Source organism: Schistocerca gregaria, chromosome X, assembly GCF_023897955.1.
Source record: "Schistocerca gregaria isolate iqSchGreg1 chromosome X, iqSchGreg1.2, whole genome shotgun sequence".
Taxonomy (NCBI): domain Eukaryota; kingdom Metazoa; phylum Arthropoda; class Insecta; order Orthoptera; family Acrididae; genus Schistocerca; species Schistocerca gregaria.
In genome coordinates this window covers 438,818,828-438,841,179 of record NC_064931.1, presented here as the reverse complement: position 1 = coordinate 438,841,179, position 22,352 = coordinate 438,818,828, and the positions used below count along the sequence as shown (strand labels likewise).

Sequence of the window (22,352 nt, the reverse complement as noted above, 5' to 3'; positions counted from 1 at the left end):
TGCCACCAGGAGGATATTTTGTCGTGCCAGCTTTGCATTATTACTAGAAAGGATTCACAACACAAGGCAACAGCTGGATGCAAATGGATGCACTCTTATGGCCTTGCACCTGCAGTTATCAAGAACACTCACAGCTTTGAACTGGAAATGGGTCGTCGCTGCTACGGTTTCTCAACAGACGTCAGCACAGAAACGAACTACAGAGAAGCAGAAAGGAAAGTTCTGCCGCCTTTCGCAACAACATGGTGCCGACCACAGATCTTCAGAATGCACCGTCATCAACTTTACGGCGAGACATATAGACGCAGGTGCAATGTCGGCACTTAAGAAATGACTTAATTTCGCACCTTCACCGCAGAACATTCCTGTCTGTGAAATAATAAGTGGTGTTGCACAGGCAGTCCACAAGCTCCCACATGAAACAGCAGACAAAATATGGCGAGAAACCAGCCGTATACTGACAAAGGCGCAGTTAGCATCCGACATGACCAGGGCTGAGCGCAACGACCTTTGAGCACTACGTAATGATGACAGCATTGTGGTACTTCCCTCTGACAAGGGCAATGCCGCCGTAATTATGGAGTTCAAGGACTATGATACGAAGATCTGAACGCTACTGAACGAAGATACTTATTGGAAGCTTCCATGCGACCCGACACCAAGAATAGTAAGAAAAACATCTTCAGTGGAAGACAGTGTGGTTAAGAATCTTCTCCCACAGGTGCCTAGACCACCTACTGCTTATGGTTTACCGAAGATACACAAGGACGAGACGCCATTTCGCTTTATTGTGTCCACAATAGGTTCTCCAACATACAAGCTGGCGACAGCTGCCAGTGCCGCAGCGGAGGAGGGGGGGGGGGGGGGGGGGGCAGGATGATGTACTGGGAAGGCACCGGAGCATGGGGCCGAACATGGGGAGACACGGGCATGCTAGAGGGCAGTGGGCCTGCTTGGCAACCGATGACAGCAGCGGGGAAGGCAGTGCTATCACCATCTCTGTGTCGTCCTCAGCAGACAGGTCCCAGTGTGGAGGAGATGGTGTTGGACCCATTGGCAATGATGGCCAAGGCGATGATGATGAGGGGGTCGGCAAGCTGCTACAATGGATTCGAGGCTGGAGACAGACCGGCACCCAGCACTGGGAAGCTGGAAACCCAGGGCGTCGCACGTGTAGGAAGCAACCAATGGGGGGGCAAGGCCACTTCAACAGCAAGTGTCGACAGGCTTGAGACAGAGGGCAGCGGGCCGAGCTGTGGCAATGGGAGCTACACCTGTGAACTGGTAGCTTCCAGCAGCGAGTGGGGCACAGCTGATCAAAGTGGTGTGACACTAGCCCATTGGCTATACGGACATCACAAAAATGGCATCCACGGCAGCACACAACAGTGGCCGGTATCCACTTGGGCCAGTGACCAAACCCTCGTGCCCACATTGGTGATCCCAGTGCAAATTGACCAGATGAATCTAACCTCAGCAGGTGCAGTGCAGGCTGCAGAAGGTGGAGGAGCATGCATGAATGCCAGCTGTGAAGCAACTCTTCCGGCTCTGCTCCCCCATAGGCATGAAGTGATAGGTGCTCAGAAAACAGAGAAGGGCATTATCCAGTGAAGAATCCACAACAAACTTTTTCGTTTGGGACCTGAATGTATGCAATAGTCATTCTGCCCCGCCGCTTGATTGAGGGGGGAATGGCAGAGCTGTAACATGACAAGTGCTGTGAGGGGGGAAAAAGAAAACAGTTGAAAGGTATGAGAAATGAATTGAGGCCCATTAACTTAAACTAAGACATCTGCCGACATCAACGCACACTGGAGAATGTAAGGAAACCGTGAAAATGCATCCACAGCCAAGAGCCAATAGGAATTCAAGAAGGGACCCAGAACGTCAACACACATGCATTCCCCTGGCTGGTGTGGAGCAGGCCAAGGGACAGGGACGTCCTGGGAGATGCTTGTTGTTGGGCACAGTGCTTACAAACCATGACAAAACAGACGATTTCGCCATCAGTCCCTAGCCAAAAAACATGTCTCCTAGCCAACGTTTTAGTGCACAGAATTCCCCAATGGCCCTGGTGGAGAAGGCGTAGAACCTTGTGCCGTAACATGGCTGGATTGACTACACTGGGAGTGTGCTTTTCTGTAGACAACAGGAAAAAACCATCAAAAACAGAGAGGTGATACTGTAAGGAAAAATAGTTTTGAGGGTGGTCCAAAGCTCATCCCGGTGTTTTATCTAGCAACCGTGTTGAACAAGCCAAACCACCTGGCAGAAAACTGGGTTGGTGGCAACAACAGCTGCTATGTGCAAACTTGTAATTGAGCAACCCTCAACTGCAGCCTGCATTTCAGCACGAAGATGTAAGCAAAGCAGTTCTTCACAATCAAAGTCGAGATCAACACCCACAGGAAGGTGTGACAAGGTGTCCACATCGGCATGTTTATAGACATAGGTCAAAAACGGATTTCACAATTTTAGCAAGACAAGAACAGCAGCCAGAATTGTAGGTGGTGTGCAAGGGTTTATGATCAGTAATAAGGTGAATTTTGGAGCCTTACAGAAAACATGAAATTTCTATAGTGCATAGCCTCTGGGAAGAGCCTCTTTTACCACCTGAGAGTAACGCTGCTGGGATGGAGCGAGAGATTTAGAGGTGAAAGCAACAGGTCATTCAGAGCTGTCTGCATATTGGTGCACTGGAACAGCACTGAGGCTGTACTGTGAGGTGTCAGTCACCAAAACTATGTGCTGATCCGAAGAGAATGTAGAGCTAAACAAGGGGCTGAGAGTAGTTTGGACTTCAGCATTTGAACAGCACGTTCGCAATGTGGGATCTGTCAAAAAGGTACATTCTTGCGTAGTAAACTGTGCAATGGCTGGGCTAATGTAGCCACCCCTGGCAGTGATTTATGGTAGTGGGATATCTTCCCTATGAAGGCCTGAAGTAGTTCCTTAGTGGGCGAGGGGTGAGGTGTAGACATAACAGCAGAGATGTGGTCTGGCAGAGGGCGAACCCCATCCTGCAATACCTTGAACACCAAATAAACAATAAAAGGTAAAAGAAAAAATATATATAAAAAAACTGAGATTTTGCGAGGTTACACAGTAAGCCAGCGGTCTGTAAGACAGGAAACAAATTGGGCAAATTTTTGAAGTGATTGCCTGTGGAGGAACTTGTGACGACAATGTCATCCAGATAATTAATGCATCCTGGGACAGGCACAATCAGTCACTCTAAAAATCATTAGAAAATAGCAGGGGCACTAACCATGCCAAAAGGAATGTGAAAATATTGATAGAGACCAAAAGGAATATTCAAAACCAGACCTTGCCAAGACTATTCATCCATATGAACATGCAGATAAGCTTGAGAGAAATCAATTTTAGAAAAGTGCTGGCCACCTGATATTTTTGCCAACAGTTCTACTTGGCGTGGTAGAAGTTACATACCTACAACTGACTGTGTGTTGACAGTAGTACTGAAGTCACCACAGAGATGAAGATTCCCCAGTGGCTTCCAAACTACAACCAGTAGAGACGACCATTCACTAGCCATAACAGCTTGCAGCATGCCTAGAGATTTAAGTCTGATCAATTATGATCTTTGAGGTTGACAGGAATAGGATGCTCATGGCAAAAACAAGGCTGAGCCATTGATTTCAAAGAAATACGAGCAGAAAAATTCATAACACATGCTATACGTTCTGCAAAAAAGTCTAAAAACTCCTCACGTGGAGGCTCCAGTTGACATTCTGGTACCTGGTCGGACACAAGGTGAACTACATCGGTGATAGAAAACCCAAATTCCTGAAATGTATCCATCCCGAACAAGTTCTTAACATCAGCATCAGCAACCACCAAAAGTGTAATAGAAAGAACCACTGACTTGCAAAAGGCAGATGCCGTAAATTGTCCCAACAGTATAAGAAACAAAGATTCCAAGACTTACCAAGTGGGAAAGCGCCAGTAGACAGGCACAATAAAATAACACACACACAAAATTACGAACTTTCGCAACCGGCGGTTGCTTCGTCAGGAAAGAGGGAAGGAGAAGGAAAGATGAAAGGATATGGGTTTTAAGGGAGAGGGTAAGGAGCCATTCCAATCCCGGGAGCGGAAAGACTTACCTTAGGGGGAAAAAAGGATAGGTATATACTTGCACACACACACACACACACACACACACACACACACACACACACACACACACACACACACACATCCATACATATACAGACACAAGCAGACATATTTAAAGGCAAAGAGTTTTGCCTTTAAATATGTCTGCTTGTGTCTGTATATGTATGTATGGATGTGTGTGTGTGTGTGTGTGTGTGTGTGTGTGTGTGTGTGTGTGTGTGTGTGTGTGTGTGTCTGAGAGAGAGAGAGAGAGAGAGAGAGAGAGAGAGAGAGAGAGAGAGAGAGAGTATATACCTATCCTTTTTTCCCTCTAAGGTAAGTCTTTCTGCTCCCGGGATTGGAATGGCTCCTTACCCTCTCCCTTAAAACCCACATCCTTTCATCTTTCCTTCTCCTTCCCTCTTTCCTGACGAAGCAACCGCCGGTTACGAAAGCTAGTAATTTTGTGTGTGTTTTTGTGTGTGTTTTTGTGTGTTATTTTATTGTGCCTGTCTACCGGCGCTTTCCCGCTTGGTAAGTCTTGGAATCTTTGTTTTTAATATATTTTTACCATGTGGAAGTTTCTTTCTATTTTATATACATGGTCAGCTTTCACGTGACTGGTGTCAATGGAGACGAGCCTAAACTTATGTATGTTTGATAATTCATAATGTCTCTAAGGCACCTGTGTTGACCTGTGGCAAAAAATACTGAACTCGATAAACAACTTGGGAGAAGTCACAAGCACTGGAGTCACACAGGTTACGTCCATGTCCATGTCCTGAGCAACCTTCTGTGAATGAGACACTGAGGCAGTGTGGCATTTCTTCTGCCAAGTATTACGAGTAGCCGAGAGCTTAGAGCACACCCGATGTTCATGTTGGACAAAACATAAAGGACAAGATGAAAATATATAATGCTGACCCTGGCATGCAGTCCTGGTTGCTTGGAGTGGCCTTGGTCTGCTCAGTGCTGGGCCTGCATGTATATCGCTACCGCTATCACTTCCTTGTGCAAGCTATCTATTGTCATAGTGGGCACATCTTGTGACACCATTGCCACATTGACCCAGGCTTCAGTTTGGTCACCCACTTCAAAAGATTGTGCTATTTGCAAAACTTCTGCAAACAGGGATTTTCTCAGAGTAAAGTCTTCTGGCACGCTTCCTTGTCTGGAGCTAAAAGATGATAGCTTCACACACCATAGTGTGTGCATAGTGTCATTATGGGTATCAGTAACAAACTCATACTTATGGCTAAGGCCGTGAAGTTCAGCCCTAGAGACCATGTATGACTGGTTTGGTTTCTTGTAGGATCAGTATGATTCAACTCGTGCCACTATGACATGCGTTCATTTGCAGTGGTAGTTGAACAATGAACTGCGTGTGATCAAAAGTAAGAGCTGCCAGTTCTTGTAAGGGGCAAGCAGACACAGTAATTGATACACCTTAGGTGGAATCCATGAGAGGAATAAGGCTTTGCACAAATTCGAACCGTCACACTGAAAACCAAAAAATGCTGTCTGAGTCTCTTTTAATAAGCTTACTAATCCTGGTCTGAATCATTATATGGAGGAAAAGGCAGTGGATTTACCAGTCGAACAGTACACTGTCTGTTAGTGGAGGCCAACAAAGTGATCTCTGCTGAAGTAAGCTGTTCAATCAGGGCCAATAGCATGGTGTCCACAATGACTAAACCTGACAAAATGCCATTTAAAGACTGCTCACACAGAAACTGTTCCAAACTTGCCACCAATTGTGTAATAACCAAGTAATATATGAAACCAATCCAAGTAACACAAACATGGCTTTATTTATATACCTCTGAACAATAATGGAAAGAAGCCTCTCATGACTCCACACGTAACAAGACACACAGTAATCATACAGAAGGTGCAACATAAGTGATATACAGAACAACTAATGTGAACAGTAAAAACTAAAAGAATATAGTAAGAGTGAGTTGGCACTGTTCCACGCATATATGGGCGTGAGTCACCAGTAGACAGCACCGTGGAGTCTGTGCCATGTGTACGCTTCCTACAGGCGGCCTTTAGTGGCCAGCCCACGCTGATGCTATTGACGGTTGATTTAAGCACTATACACGGCAACACTACACTTGGTGCACTCACACTCACATGCAGGATACAGCATTATTAATGGTGTTTCACTAGGCAGTTGATTAAACTAAAATTCATTTTTTCTTACAAGAAAGATTCTTAGTCCAATACAATATCCTGTCTGTAAATTGTGCTGAACTCTAATTCTGGTTATGCCATACTATTATGATCATGTATGGGATTAAAAGTTTGTGTGTGTTGCTCCAGTAATATAAGGTATTTGCACGTGTGTAAATTGTGATTTGGTGGAATTACGTAATGTATCAGGATGAGTATTTATTTAAATATTCTTGTTTACAGCATCATGGCAGGAATGTTATGATGAAAATTCTGGCTATGTCTACTACTGGAATGTTGAAACAAATGAAGTTAGTTGGGAGATGCCCGCAGCATACCAATACTATTTTCTCCAACATCAGCATTGGATGCAACAAACTCAGATGCCAATGATGCTTCCCGAGTATGGTGTTCTTCCTAACATGCAAACCCCAGGTAAAAAAAAATGCTGCACATATTCCATTTATGTAGCTTCTAGAAAAAACAAATTACCAAACATTATATGAAGACAGTTTCAAATGCTGTGAGGATTAATTTGAATAGGACATGACCAATTTCCTTCTCCATTTATCCCTAATCCATGTTGGTTGCCTCATTTGCAGTGGTACAAGCAGTTCCTGTACTGGTATGCTGAGTATATCAACAAGACTTTCACATCCCGGAACTACCCTTCAAACTTTGTCCGAAATCGGATGTCCTGTGCCACATCTCCAAACACACTAAACACTGCTTTCTCACCTGCTGGTCATTCAGAAAGGAGCACCCGATTCGCCTTTCATCCAGAAGTGGAATAACTAAATCATATTGTCCAACAGGGCTGCAACAACCCTCTTAGTGCCATGTAATCCCCAAAATCTTTCTCACCACTCTCAAAGGGGTATTCTACTACCCATTCAACCTATATGATATCATTGTCTGCCTCTCTGCACATCCTCTTAATAACCCTCTTTCTCATGTAAGAACCAGGTGAAGAACGTGTTCCATACATCCACTGACTACTTTCTATTCTGGCCTTGTCTGTGGCATTTCGTATCCCATCAGTGGCAGAGCTACCTGTGAAAGTAGCCTCATTGTATATCAACTTTGTTGTAAAAAAACAGCACAGCATCCTATGTGGATATGACCCCAAATAAACTATTTGCTTGAATGAATGGGTGCTCACTACCAAACTGTGGCCAGCAGCCAGCTGGATCACCCAGTTGCAGAGCATGTTTTGCCATGTAATGCAGTTGACTTCATTGGCTGATTTACAGTTGATTCTATTTGTGTATGCACCACCACCACTCAATTTTCAAAATTATGCAGATAGAAAGTCTCCTTGCAATATAGTATTAATTCCAGTAACCCCTTGGTCTCAGTATCCACTAATCCAAGTCTGTCATTTACTTCTCCCTCTCCTGTATGCAGCTCGTCCCATCTCACTGTCATCACGCCAGCTTCTCATCCCTCATCCCTGCTGCATACATGCGTGTGTGCTCATGCTCTGTCAAAGTACTTTGTCTGAAAGCTAACTTATTTTTTGCTTTTCAAAAAATGTTTCTGAGTGGTAATCTAGCATCATGCACATATTATATATCCTTATACATTGCTGATGTCCATCCATTCTCGTATACATTGTATTCAAAATTTATGACTTTACTGCTAATCCCAGTTAGGCTGTTTAGTGTTTAAATGTTGTCTCTTGATTACTACTATTCATAATTGATGAGATGGGCTACAAAAAATTCCATACCATGTTTCCTCAAAAAATTTCATACCATGTTTCCTCAAAAAATTTAATGCAGGAATGTGTGGTGTAATGCTTTCCTAATGTTCAGTGAAGTGGCTGTCAATTAACATGACAGAAATTATATTTTGGCGAGATGATGCTATACAAGCTGTCACATTTTTGTTCATGAATAAATTCAGAACAATGCTAGCTGCAAGAATTCATCTGTACCACAAAGTAGTTGTCATGTTTTGTTCCATTTTCACTCAATGATGATAGATGCTAGTAACAGTAGTATCATAAATCTTTGTCTTAGCTCAGTAATGACTAATTGTGATGGGAAACTGAATGCCACTTTATGGTCCTCCAGTCACTGTCTAACCTTATGGTTGATTCTATAATGCATGAAGGTTCAACCTGTATTGCGATCTAAGAGGTGGTAATGGTTTATAGAGGGCTTGAACTATTTCAGTGTGCAACCACCTCATCTGATCCTTTTATCTTCAGAGCAGCAGCCACTGGATTTGAAATTGTTGCAATGATGATTGAAAAGTAAATGCGTGAATGGAATTATAAGTGCTGATCAATGACTTGTTATTCAAGTCACAATAATAATTAACAATCAAATCATGATTGTTAACTGTATACCGTATCCCATGCTGTAGTAAGTTTGCATAACAAATGTTTGTCACAGGTTGACTGTCAGCTCAAAATGTTTCTTCCCTTTCTGTTTTACTTACATCACTTAATTCATTTTGCTTCTGCCTGCGGAACCTTGTAGTCTCTCATGTGTTAACAATAAGATCACATCCACTCTTCCTGTCATATTTCACAAGTCATCATTTGTAAAGTTTACAGCATGTACTGCCAGCTCAATCACGTGATCAAAGTTTGCTGTCCAACAGTTCTGAATATGTTTGTGTGAATATGTGCCATGGTCCTTGAGAGTCCACAGCAATTCATTTCTCATGTATCTTGTGTCTTTTATTAAACTCAGTGTGCACAAATTAGTATTTTTGCTTATTTTAACACTTCATATATCTCTTTTTTTTCCTTGCCTTGAGTGCCATGAACAACCCTAAAATCAACATCTAACCCTACTGATGAATCTACAATAACATCCAAAGGGAGGGTTTGTAGTGTAGAGGGCTGTTTCTTGTGAGCTGCACAACTTCAATGAGAATGTACTCCTGCACATTCTCATTCCACTATCTGTTACTTAACATTGCTTTAAGCTCCGGAAAGGCAAAGCTTTGTCCTTGTGAAAAATGTCAATTTACACTGGGTTTCAAAGTCTGCATTAAACTGTGGGAGCCTTCGTAGCAGTTCTGTGAGCTGATTTACATATCGAAAGAAGGCAGGGGCGTACAGTGTTCAGTTGTGCAATGACTGCCAAAGTCCTTTTATATTTTTTATTATTTATTTATTTATTGCATACCGTGGTGCTCACAACACCCAGTAACACACAAACATTCAGCTTTCCGCTCAGAGGCACACTGTCTACAATCTGTTCCCATATCCAAAGATGGTTTCAAAGCAGAGTGAGACACAATAAAATATATTGCTTCAGCCAGTGGCTATAACCGTGTCCTGACTGACCATACCGTGCATAAGCAACAAAAATTGAAAGTAATACCCTTACAAAATAGTTTTTTACTCTGCAGCAGAGTGTTCATTGATTTGAAACTTCCTGGCAAATTAAAACTACGTGGCAGACCAGGACTCAAATCTGAGACCTTTCCCTTTGCTTAGGCAGTTCATGAGTTGTGCTAAGATAGCTAGGTTGATGAAGCACTTTAGTGCAAAAGGCAAATGTTCCAGTTTTTGAGTCCTGCTCAAGTACATAGTTCTTATCTGTCATGAAGTTTCATGTCCACGTATACTCCACTACAAAGTAAAAATTCATTCTGGAAACAATCCCCCAGGCTCTGGCTGAGTCATGTCTCCATAGCATGCTTTCTTCCAGGAGTGGTAGTACCACAAGGTATACAGGAGAACTTCTGTGAGGTTTGGAAGGTAGGAGATGCGGTACTTTGTCCCAGTAACATCACTCTGACGAGGTCATGTAAGGTCCAAAATTTCAATCGGAAAAATGTAAAATAAAAGTGTATTTGTTTGCATAAAAGTTTTGTTGGTCTTTAGTTGTTGTTTAAAAGACTATTTTTCTGCAACAGGGTGGTGTGATAGAAGAGGAATGTCATTTTTTTTAGCTTAGTCTCCATTTTTTACTATGAAGTTGTCAGAGGCATTATGATTTTTTTTTTAATTTACAGCTGTTATTGAAGCACCAGCTGTGTTAAAAAGGCCTATAAATCAAAAAAAAATTATCTCCATAGAACAGCACAAGAAAAACTTAAAGAAAAGAAAGAAGAAGAAACATGCAAAGTCCAAACCAGATGACTCAGATGAAGAGTAAGTACCTCATCAGCTTTGTAACTGAACTTGCATTAAAAGAAAAGTAAAAGTGTGTGAATTCCATGTAAATAAGAAAATGAAAAGTATCTTTAGATACACTCAAAGTGTATAATTTTAAAATGGATGACACTGTTCCTATTCTGAAAATGTTTGCCATTAAAAATAACTTCAGTTGTAACTTTAAAAGTTGAGAGTGCATTCATTGTAAACAATTAGTGGTGGTGAATATATCATTCTATGTATTCTTGGAATAACTACTCTGCTACACCATTAATGTGTTACAAAAACACCTGATCCATCTATCTTAATGTGACTCCATTTATCTGACAGTTACTCTATGTTATTAATGAAAGAAATGAATTCCTGGTTGTAGTCCATCATCTTAAGTAACTTTACAAATAATACCATGTATTTTTCTTAATATTTTTATTTATAGCATTATTAAACATGTAAAAAATTGAAAAAAAAAAAATCATCTAGTTACCTATATAGCATTATTCTCAAAACATTCCGTATGACCGAGGCCACATAACAATAAAATATAGAGACCCAAGTACACAAATTATTAACTTTGCTCAACTGTTTGACTTAAGATTCTCCTGTGGGTTCTTTCACATATTTAGGTCTCATTCTAAATGTTTGTGTTATTGAAAATGTTAATGGAGTTAAAAGTTTGTTCATTTAATTGTTTTTGTGGAACTGAGACTTTGCTTCTGCAATAAATATAAAAAGCACAGCTGTTAATAACTGTGGAAAGGGGCACATTGAAAAGTAGTAAAGTTCTTATTGTAAAGAGTTTTATTCACAATTTAACCTGTCTACCTTGATTTTTATTTTTCATAACCTTGTAAACTATCAAATAAAATGCTTTCATAGTTGTTAAAAATATTGGAAGATTAATTTTTTTCCTCGTCATCATAAAATTTTAGTAACTGCTCCATCTGCAATGAATGCTTTGTGCAAAAGAAATTGTGAAGCCTTAATAAGAATTGATATGGATGGCAAGGGGGAAAAGCACTTTAGGTGACTCACTGGAAATGTGCCCATTCTTACCACACCAGTTGGATTGTGGAATTATTGCATACAGAATTAGCAATCTGTGAGCAAACTCTTCTCCAGATAATATTAGCATAGAAGTGCGATTTTCCCTTTGAAGATGGTCAAAACCATAACCAGGATAGACTCAGTATGTCCGTTCTTGTAAGATTGTAATTTACTCTCTGTTAGTGATGTTTTGTCAGTTTTTGTCATTGACTTCTCCAGTACTGCTTTACCATGTAAATTGTTTTATGATGGTCTGGGACAACCCCACCATCTTGACTACCAAAATAAAGCATCCATGTTTTAACAAGCTTTCTATAACATACACAAGTATTGTCAGTGCTGTCTCATACTTGCTACTATTTGTGGTACAAAATTTTTGTTAAACATGATTGATTGTTATTCTGATCTTTCAGAGTTTTTCAGAGGCCACAGTTCAGTATTAGTCATTTTGTATATGTATAGCATAAATTAATAGGTGTTTCTATTTGATAATTAGTGTTTAACATATGCTTGGTTGCGCAGTCGATCACAGCTCATGCTTATAACCCAAAGAGAAAGTGGGAGCTGATCCTAGAATACTTACCAGGCATATATTCAGTCGATGCAATACATGATATATATAAGAAACGCCAAGTACCATCATCATTCAAGTACTTCATTCAGTGTTAGATTCCTCCAAAATTGACTAGATGTGGAGGTTCTCTAGTTAAAGGAAGGCAACCCATACCACCTACAGTGGGAGTTGTAGTAAAACATTCAGCAGTTGAGTGTGATTTTAAATTTGATGAGTGCTTCACATTTTAAAAATAATTGGTATTTCACTGCATCATTTACATTTAGAAGTAAGCAAATTTTATTGAGTTGATTCCATGTATGGAAAAGATTATGATAAATTGTTTTTTAATTTCCTCTAAAAATGTGTTTTTTTTTTTTTCAGGAAGATTGAAATGATTACTTCATATGGGCCCCCAAGTGAAGATGAATCTGATGAAAGCATGCCAGAGAAGAAGAAAAAGAAGAGGCATCATCAGGCAGGTGTTTCAGCTGTACATTGCCCAGTCTTCCCCCAAACAACATTGGGTCCACAGCCACTGGTAAAGCCACAAAAATTGCCCACTAAGGAGGCTCAGTTCAGCAAGCAACACCCTCAGTCTATTTCAGCTTGTATAGCTGCTTTACAGCACAAAGAAGATATTCCCCCTGAAGGTGATGGAGTCCAACCAGTTGAAGGAGGAGCTGACACAGAATCACAAGGAGCTGTGACAGATCATAAGAAATCACCAACTTCAAAAATTGAAGGTGAAGAAAAGGCAAGCCCAAGGTTAAACAGCATACCCACTACATCTGTCAATTCAGAGGAGAGAGAGCCAGCTGAAGGCAATCCTGAACAGCTGTCTTCTTCTCATGTTGAAACAGAATTAAGTGGTGCAAGTGTATGTACAGATCCATCCAGTTTACAAAACAAAACAGATGTCTCAGAAAGTTTAGCAGGTGAAATTTCTGCTGCAGAAAATTTTTCTGCTGATGATGTGAATGCAAAAGCAAATGTAGACAATGAAGATAAAACAATTACAGAAAATCAAACAGAACAGTCAACTAATAGAAAAGATGAATTGGAAACTGATGATGCAGAGAATAATTCCACAAAGGAAAATGTTGAGAAAACAGGATCTTTCGCTTTGATAGCGGGCTATGGAGATGATTCAGATATAGAAGAAGAGAAAAAAGAGATCTTGTCCAGGAAAAATGTAACAAATGAAAGGAAGCAAGAGGTGAAGCCAACAATAGAATCTCATAAATCACCTGTTGCAATGATTCACATTTCTAGTACCACTACACATTCTTCAACAACAGACACACTGTCTGAAACTGACTCAACAGATCAGAAAAGTAAAGTGCCTTTTTTGAAACCATTTGTTCCTAGTGCCACCGTTTCAGAAAATGATCCGAATGTAACATCAGATGTAGCTGCTGCTGTAACAGAAATGGCAGTCACAACAGCTGCATCCTATAGGTCAAGTCTAGATAATAGTGGACGCAGGGGCCTTGGTTTTGAGCCAAGAGAATCAGATAATCATGAGAACTATGAGTTGGATTCACCTGTACAGTTATGTGCTGCAGTTGCTGTGCAGAATGCCTTCCAGAACCATGGAAATATGATAAATTTTGTCAAAGCAGAAACCTTGGTTCCATCTACTCACACTCAGGACTTAGAAAACAACAAAGAGGAGGAGGCAGGGAAGACACCCACAGTGCAAGAAGAAAAAGAAGGTCAGTCATTATATTTTTATGATTTTTTAGTTACAGAAGATATTATTTCTCTAATTCTAAAGTATTTCAGTAATTTGCGCTACAAGTACAGAGACTCATCAAATTCCATTTCCATTTTTTATTCTCAGTTTGTTTTTATGGGCACTCCTTTCCCTAAATTGGCATTTAAAATATTTCTACTCAATGAATTAAATATTACATTATGGTTTAATACATGGCTGCACACAGATGACTTTGATCTGTGGACAGGCACAAGTTGCATGGAAAAAAAAAAAAGTTGCATTTTATGTTCTTACATCAAACATCATCCTCGACATCACCTCTCTCTCTCTTTCTTTGTAACACTATCACTATGAGTTTAACAGCATAAATTCTGTGTCCAGTAGGATCACAGCTTGAACAGATTTGCGGAAATCACAATGTAAGTCTAAGACTGGTGGATACCAAGTAATGACACCTGAATCCTGAGTGGCCAATGTCAGTGCATGACTGGTTGTTGGCAGCTGACAGCTTCTAGAAGGCTTCAAGGCTTCAAGTGTGATGGTGTTCAGGATGATGCATCGGAATCAGCTGGCTTTGCTGTGGTCATGCAAGAGTCCTAAATACAGCATTGGCAGATGGATATGGCACTATCTACTTGTGGGAATGGACATCCTATTGCCAATATGGACACTGCCTGTTGGCGGAGCAGGCAGCTCTAGTCACAGTGGCGGCCACCAGAGTTGCCCATGACAACAAGCTGCTGTAGCCATTGTCCTCTGAACTGAGTGAGGTGGTGCATTGGTTGACACACTGGATTCGTATTCAGGAAGATGATGGTTCAAATCCCTGTCCAGCCATCCAGGCAAATACCAGGAAATTATTTGAGTGAGGTTATGTGCCACAGCTGTCAGGAACTTGAAGAACATTGATTTAGCCATCAGCTGAATTCGTACTGCTGATGGCTAAAATTTAGTTCTTCAAATGCTGGGATGATTCCTTTGAAGATAGCACAGCCGATTTTCTTCCCCATCCTTTTGTCATCTGAGCCTATGATCCATCTCTAATGACCTTGCTGTCAATGGGCTGTTAAACTCTAATCTTGGTACCATCCAGAACTGTTCTTGTTTGGTTCATGATGCCATAGCACCGACAGGTCCACACTCTGGCCACTTACTGCAGTGACCTGTTATATTAGTGGATTATTTGTACTGAAACTGTATCCCTCTCCCTGCAGGAGAGATAGCGGACCATCTCAACATCACAGAGTTCAGAGGAGGCGGTGGCCATGGAAATAGGCGGCTGATGAACCGTTGTGGATGCTGGTGCCATTCTGACCAGTTGACTCCCAGGACATTGCTACTGTGGTTGTGCTTGGTCTATCTTGAACATCAGATATGGGAAATCTGTGACAGAGATAGAGGTGGAGTCACCACTGAAGAAACCTGGTGCCCTGCAAGGGTGCAGCTGATCAATATTTTTGAGAGACCAACATTTTCCTGCAGCTGGACCTCCATTGTAGCTCTGCCAAGGAGGCAGGCGATGCATTTTGGGACCCATTGATGCTTACCCCGTGAAAAGATGATTGTCCACATCTCATTGTGGATCCAATAGCGATGGTGATGTGGGCTCGGGGAAGGAAGGTTGCAGGCTAAAGGTTTCATATTAGAGGGCTGGGATTGCTGAGGGCAGCCACATAGCCTTAACATCGGGCTTGCCCATTCTTGTGGAGTTGCTGTGGTAGGGGATGAACAATCCATCCAGAACCAGATGGGTGAACTCTGAAACAAAAAGGCTGGTGGAGTGCCTGGGAAAATTGATCAGCAACCTGACGTGGTGCTAGAAAGTGCAGGACCAAAGGTCCTGATTCAGTGTCCGAGTGGTATCATATGTCTGGTGCATTGTCAGACTTGACGTCCAGCCAGTGCTCAGTGCTGCATCAAGGAGCTATCCCAGGTGAAACCAAGAAAGTAGAATTGTGCATTTCCAAGTCCGGGTGGTGCAGAAGATGCAAATGCAGCAGCACCCTTCATGGATGACCAATAGGCAAGGCACAATGGAAGATTTGTGATTATTGATGGTACAGCGACAATGAGATCATTACTGTAACTCCTCAGCTGATTGACAAATTGTAGAGCTGGTGGTGATCCAGCTGGCTTTGAACTGGTAAATTAATGATCTGGTAGGTGATCCTGTGTTGATCTGGAATGTGAGTGGAATGTTGTTAAGGGACACTTCCAGCGTCAATAACCTATCTGAAATAGGGAACACAGCTTGCACATGTGGCATGTCCGGACTTGGGTGCAGTTCATCAGCCTCTGAATTCAGGTACATGCTCCCAAGGCATGTGCTATCCAACATTCATATTGTATGCAGAGGTACACACTTCCACACTGAATTCGATTTGCCACATGTACATTTTGCTTTTCAGAAAGAGTGCTGTTGCACCATTGGTGAGTAACAAAACAATCACTACAAGAGTGCATCTTCCAGGAAGCATAGAACCTCGCAAGAGGGAAAGAGGGAGATGTCGTATGTGGTGGGGATGATGGATGTAAAACAGTTGCAATTAGTCCTGTAAGGTCACCAAAGATCGCAGTGCTTGTTCAGATGCTTGATGACTAGAAAGCATGCTGGTAACAAATGGTTGTTAAGTTTCAGGAAATCATTTCTAAGGCCTTTAATGGATGTGTGGGCCAGTATCATGTCTTTCACTAAAGAACTGGCATACAATTGTTTAACCAAGAACTAGTGCACTGAAAAGGACAGTCCTGAGAAAGGCTCTCCAAATGCACATCAGTCATCGGTCTGTTGCACCATATGTTTTGGGACAAGTAAAGAACTTGTTGCAGGCAGCTGCCACATGGATTAGAGAACCAAAGTACCCCATTAATTCAGTTTTAAGCTGATCATAAGACAATAACTCATGTGATTTGGCCTAATGACCCAGCTGTCGAAGGAGGCAATATACACTCCTGGAAATTGAAATAAGAACACCGTGAATTCATTGTCCCAGGAAGGGGAAACTTCATTGACACATTCCTGGGGTCAGATACATCACATGATCACACTGACAGAACCACAGGCACATAGACACAGGCAACAGAGCATGCACAATGTCGGCACTAGTACAGTGTATATCCACCTTTCGCAGCAATGCAGGCTGCTATTCTCCCATGGAGACGATCGTAGAGATACTGGATGTAGTCCTGTGGAACGGCTTGCCATGCCATTTCCACCTGGCGCCTCAGTTGGACCAGCGTTCGTGCTGGACGTGCAGACCGCGTGAGACGACGCTTCATCCAGTCCCAAACATGCTCAATGGGGGACAGATCCAGAGATCTTGCTGGCCAGGGTAGTTGACTTACACCTTCTAGAGCACGTTGGGTGGCACAGGATACATGCGGACGTGCATTGTCCTGTTGGAACAGCAAGTTCCCTTACCGGTCTAGGAATGGTAGAACGATGGGTTCGATGACAGTTTGGATGTACCGTGCACTATTCAGTGTCCCCTCGACGATCACCAGAGGTGTACGGCCAGTGTAGGAGATCGCTCCCCACACCATGATGCCGGGTGTTGGACCTGTGTGCATCGGTCGTATGCAGTTCTGATTGTGGCACTCACCTGCACGGCGCCAAACATGCATACGACCATCATTGGCACCAAGGCAGAAGCGACTCTCATCGCTGAAGACGACACGTCTCCATTCGTCCCTCCATTCACGCCTGTCGCTACAACACTGGAGGCGGGCTGCACGATGTTGGGGCGTGAGCGGAAGACAGCCTAACAGTGTGCGGGACCGTAGCCCAGCTTCATGGAGACAGTTGCGAATGGTCCTCGCCGATATCCCAGGAGCAACAGTGTCCCTAATTTGCAGGGAAGTGGCGGTGCGGTCTCCTACGGCACTGCGTAGGATCCTACGGTCTTGGCGTGCATCCGTGCGTCGCTGCGGTCCGGTCCCAGGTCGACGGGCACGTGCACCTTCCGCCGACCACTGGCGGCAACATCGATGTACTGTGGAGACCTCACGCGCCACGTGTTGAGCAATTCGGCGGTACGTCCACCCGGCCTCCCGCATGCCCACAATACGCCCTCGCTCAAAGTCCGTCAACTGCACATACGGTTCACGTCCACGCTGTCGCGGCATGCTACCAGTGTTAAAGACTGCGATGGAGCTCCGTATGCCACGGCAAACTGGCTGACACTGACGGCGGCGGTGCACAAATGCTGCGCAGCTAGCGCCATCTGACGGCTAACACCGCGGTTCCTACTGTGTCCGCTGTGCCGTGCGTGTGATCATTGTTTGTACAGCCCTCTCACAGTGTCCGGAGCAAGTATGGTGGGTCTGACACACCGGTGTCAATGTGTTCTTTTTTCCATTTCCAGGAGTGTACATCAGTTCCTAAGTATGAGGGTTGAGTGGAAAGTAATGCCTCCACCTTCATTAATTGGTTTGGATGGGGATATTTTAATCAATCAAATGCAGAAATAATCCTTAGAATGCAATCTTCAATTACCAATATTCACTTTTCCACATAATCACCAGCCAATTCCCAACGATGAACAAGTTTTCTGAAGCCATCATGGAAGAAGTCAATACTTTGTTTCCGCAAACAAAGTCTCACAGTTCTCTCAATGTCTTTATCAGAGGCATAATGATGTCCCCACAGATTGTTTTTCATCATCAGGAACAGATGGAAGTTAGACGGTGCTGAATCTGGACTGTGTGGAGGATGCCTTACGGTGGTGAGATTTAGTCTCTGAAGTGGTGGCATGTGAAGTGTGTGGTTTGGCATTGTCATGCTGCAGGAAAACATTTCCCTTTTCTTTTTGGACCCTTGTTAGCCATCGTTTCAAAGTTCGCTGCATTGTGATGTAACACTCTGAATTTATTGTTGTTGAACGATCAAGGAAATCAACATGCATAACACCATCTGCATCCCAGAACACTGTGGCCATGATTTTTCCAGCTGAGGGCTGCATCTCAAATTTCTTTTTCTGGGGCAAGTCTTTGTGTCGATATTCCATAAACTGACATTTCGTCTCCGGGGTATAATGGTGTACCCATGTTTCGTCTCCTGTCACAATTGAATGGAGAAAGGCGTCACCATCATTCTCGTAATGCTAGAGTAGTTCCTGGCAAATTTCAAGTCAGTGCGCTTTCATTTCAGGAGTCAGCATCTGGGGTACCCATCATGCACAGATCTTCAGATAACCAAGCAAAGCAATAATGTGGTCCACACGTTCTTGTGAAATGCCGATCCTACTTGCAATTTTTCTCTGAGTGATACGACGATCATCCTGAACCAATCTGTCAACATTTTGCGTGTGAAACTCGGTGGTTGCCGTCACAGGACGTCTAACTCTTTGTTTGTCACGCAGGTCAGATGTTCCTGCCCCAACATCTTTAAACTTATCGCCCAACGACACACAGTACTCACATCAACACAATCACCATAAACTGCTTTCATTATCTGATGAATCTTCTTTGGGGTGACACCTTCTGCTGTCAAGAATTCAATAACTGCACATTGCTTAAATCACATTGACCAACTGTCTGCCCAGGGTTCCATACTTTACACTGTAAAAACACAGCCGTTCAGTGCTAAGGCATCCCGCCAACTGCAGCTGTAGAGAAGAGGCTACGGAACAAGCCAGTACCTGCCGCATACCAATGCTGCCAACTGTTGAAGAGTTACGAAGGTGGAGGCATTACTTTTCAAGTCACCACTCATATGCTAATAAAAAAGCTTGTTGATGGGTATCACTTGAGGTTTCGTATGTGATGAAATGCTGAGCCGAGCATGTGATATAGTTGGCCCATGGCTGCATTTTCATGTCAAAAGAGGGAAATGGCGGTGGGTGCCCAGAATCATTTCAAGAGTATCATGGGGTCGATTTATGAAAGGTGGTGGAAAACTGGTGTTGACGAGGTGATAGTGGCCATCTTTTCCAACATGAGTTCTTGCACATGTGTGTGATCATAACAGCACTTGTATGATTACGCCTGTGATGACAGCAGACACACTGAAATGAGAATTGAATGTTAGTACACCAGGTATGCGAAAAATTGTCTTGTGAGCATTGTCCACCCTGGAAACTGTGAAAAAGTTTGAGGGAAATGTCAAACCTTGTTGTCATGACTAAAGAGACCTGACAAGGGCTTACTAAACAAAAACAAACTCCCAGGTAGGCATGTAACAATAAACACTTTGAAGGTAAAATCTTGTGGGTGATTAAGCGATGCCATATATTTTCAATATGATTAATGTTTTGACATCTCTGCTGGGATCTTCCTCAGAAACTTATTGTGCCCATGCATGGTTAGCTGAACACTGCCAAGAACCAACATCACATCTTAAAAAAAGGGAGTTTTCCCATGCTTATGCTGTAGAACTGGGGCTACTGCGTAAAATTTCTGTGGCAACCGTTGGTAGCCCATTGTCACTAGATAGGAGTGAAATCACAGAGCAAGGGGGGGGGGGGGGGGGGGGAGGGGGCAGTGTTATTCAAAAATATTATTGGTCATGTAAGTGGCTTCCTGTGTGTTTTTTGTATTGATCACACACGATGGATATGTATTCACTTCCTTGATGGCATGAAGCCATAAGTTTATACATGTCCTCTCTATTGAAACTGCATTCGTTCTTAGAACTCTCTCAATCACTTCTCAGACTTTTCTTGTATAAATGTTAGTTTCCTTAGCCAGCACTTGCACATTGTTGCAAGTAATGTTATGACCACTGTTCTTCCTGTGTTCTACTACTGCAGATTGCACACTTTGTTTTAACTCCATAAGGCATTTGTGTTGCTTAATATGTTCTTTTGTCAAAGCCACCCATCATTTAATAGACTCCCAAAATGTGGAGGTAACCATATGCACCTGTTTTGTGTCAGAAAAAACCTTTTATTTTATTTTGACTGGAAAAGAAAACTATACCATTGTTCCATAGAATTGTATTGATGATGTCTGTAATCCCAGAAACAAATGCTAATCTGACAGAGTGAGAAGGCAGTTGGTCATCTTTCCTATTAGCATAATTAATATTTCCTACAAAAATGCAGCCTGTGTATGTAGTATCATATCCATTGGCCTTCATTGTCTTCTTTAAGAAATCCAGCTCCTCTTCCAAAGTGTTATTGTCACTGATACAGAAGGCATCTGAAGACAGAGTGTTGAGCTCTGCTCGCATCTGGGCTGGGTGGTGGTGCAAACAAGCATTTAAATACCTATTTTCATTAGTAAGTCCCCTATACACTCCATGTCCTAGAGTGGTGTTATATGTTCTACATACTAAGACCTCTAGGAATGGGAGACCAACATTTATCTCAGTTTCTGTGGTAAAGCTGAATTGGAGTGAATTTCATTTAAGAGTTTGTGGTACCTGTGAAGTTATTCTTTGCTGTATGGCCACATAACAAATGTGTCATCCACATATTGTAGCCAAGAGGAAGGCTTTAGTGGCATATTACTTCGTGCCCACTGCTCAAAATGTTCCATAAAAATGTCAATTGTTGTTGACAATAAGGGTGAACCCATAGCATCACTGTTAGGCTGCCCATAAAATTCTCCTTTAAATTTAAAATATCTTTATCAAAGACATAATTAAATCATGTCGTAACATCTGGAGTAACTTTCTCTCTTATGATTTTAATTATACCCAGTACTGGGGTATTAATAAATAAAGATTTCACATTGAAATTTACAAGAATGTTACTCGTGGATATCGTCACTGTGTGTAAAAGTGTAAAAAAAAATTCAGATCTTTGACAAAAGTGTTTGTTTTTCCAACTAGGTGCTTCAATTTGCCATACAAATGACTTACTAAAAACTAAGGTGGCAAGTTAATTCCATTCACTATAAATGTCAGTGCACCCCCTTCTTTGTATACCTATGGTAGACCATATATTCAGGGCATTTTTATTCAGATAAATTTTTTTAACTTTATGAATGAAGCTTTTCATCAGGTCTCTTTTTAATACACAGGATAAGCAAATATTTTTTTCTTGTGGTATTCCACAGTACCCATAACAACTGTAGCATTCTCCCTTATGTGCTTTGGACACCGCGATGCTGTCATTTCTCTTGAGGCCATTAAGGGCTTTCCTTTCCTGTGCTGATATGTTGCTTTTGGGCAGTGTTTTTTTTTTTTTTTTTTTTTTTTTTTTTTACTGGGTGTTCCTGCCCATTGATATTCTGGCTCAAAACACATGTAACTGCTGGCATCACAGGAGAGGATAAATTCCTTCTCAGAATTGGGAAAGACTAGTACTGGATCAGACACTAATGCTGTTTTCAGTGCTTCAAATATTGTTTGGCATTTTGCTGACCACTGGAATTCCACGCCATTCTTCAACAAGATCTGATTTGGAATAATAATTTTATAAATCCAGGCCACTGTTGTGCTTTGTGTCAGCTGGTATGTCTGTACATTGATCATCTGAACTCTATATGAAAAGGTTTCATTGATTCGTTATGTCTCTCTGTTAAGGTACTAAATTTTTTCTGGAAAAAGATGTACTATTTTGCTTTCAGGAAAAATAAATTCACCATTAGTGTTACACATGTTTGTCGAGAAAATCTTGCCCAACCCTTCACCCACATTTGACAACAATTTCATATTCTCATGAAAATCCCTA

The 22,352-nt window shown here is 42.1% G+C and overlaps 1 protein-coding gene across 1 annotated transcript in view; it reads left to right on the top strand.

Moving 5' to 3' along the window:
- Nucleotides 1-22,352, top strand: part of LOC126297471 (formin-binding protein 4-like) — a 200,717-nt gene that overhangs the window by 107,937 nt on the left and 70,428 nt on the right. Inside the window, exons 4-6 of the mRNA XM_049988346.1 lie at nucleotides 6,538-6,729; nucleotides 10,276-10,414; nucleotides 12,399-13,732. Of these exons, the coding sequence (XP_049844303.1) occupies nucleotides 6,538-6,729; nucleotides 10,276-10,414; nucleotides 12,399-13,732 (1,665 nt within the window). The remainder of the gene's footprint in view (nucleotides 1-6,537; nucleotides 6,730-10,275; nucleotides 10,415-12,398; nucleotides 13,733-22,352) is intronic.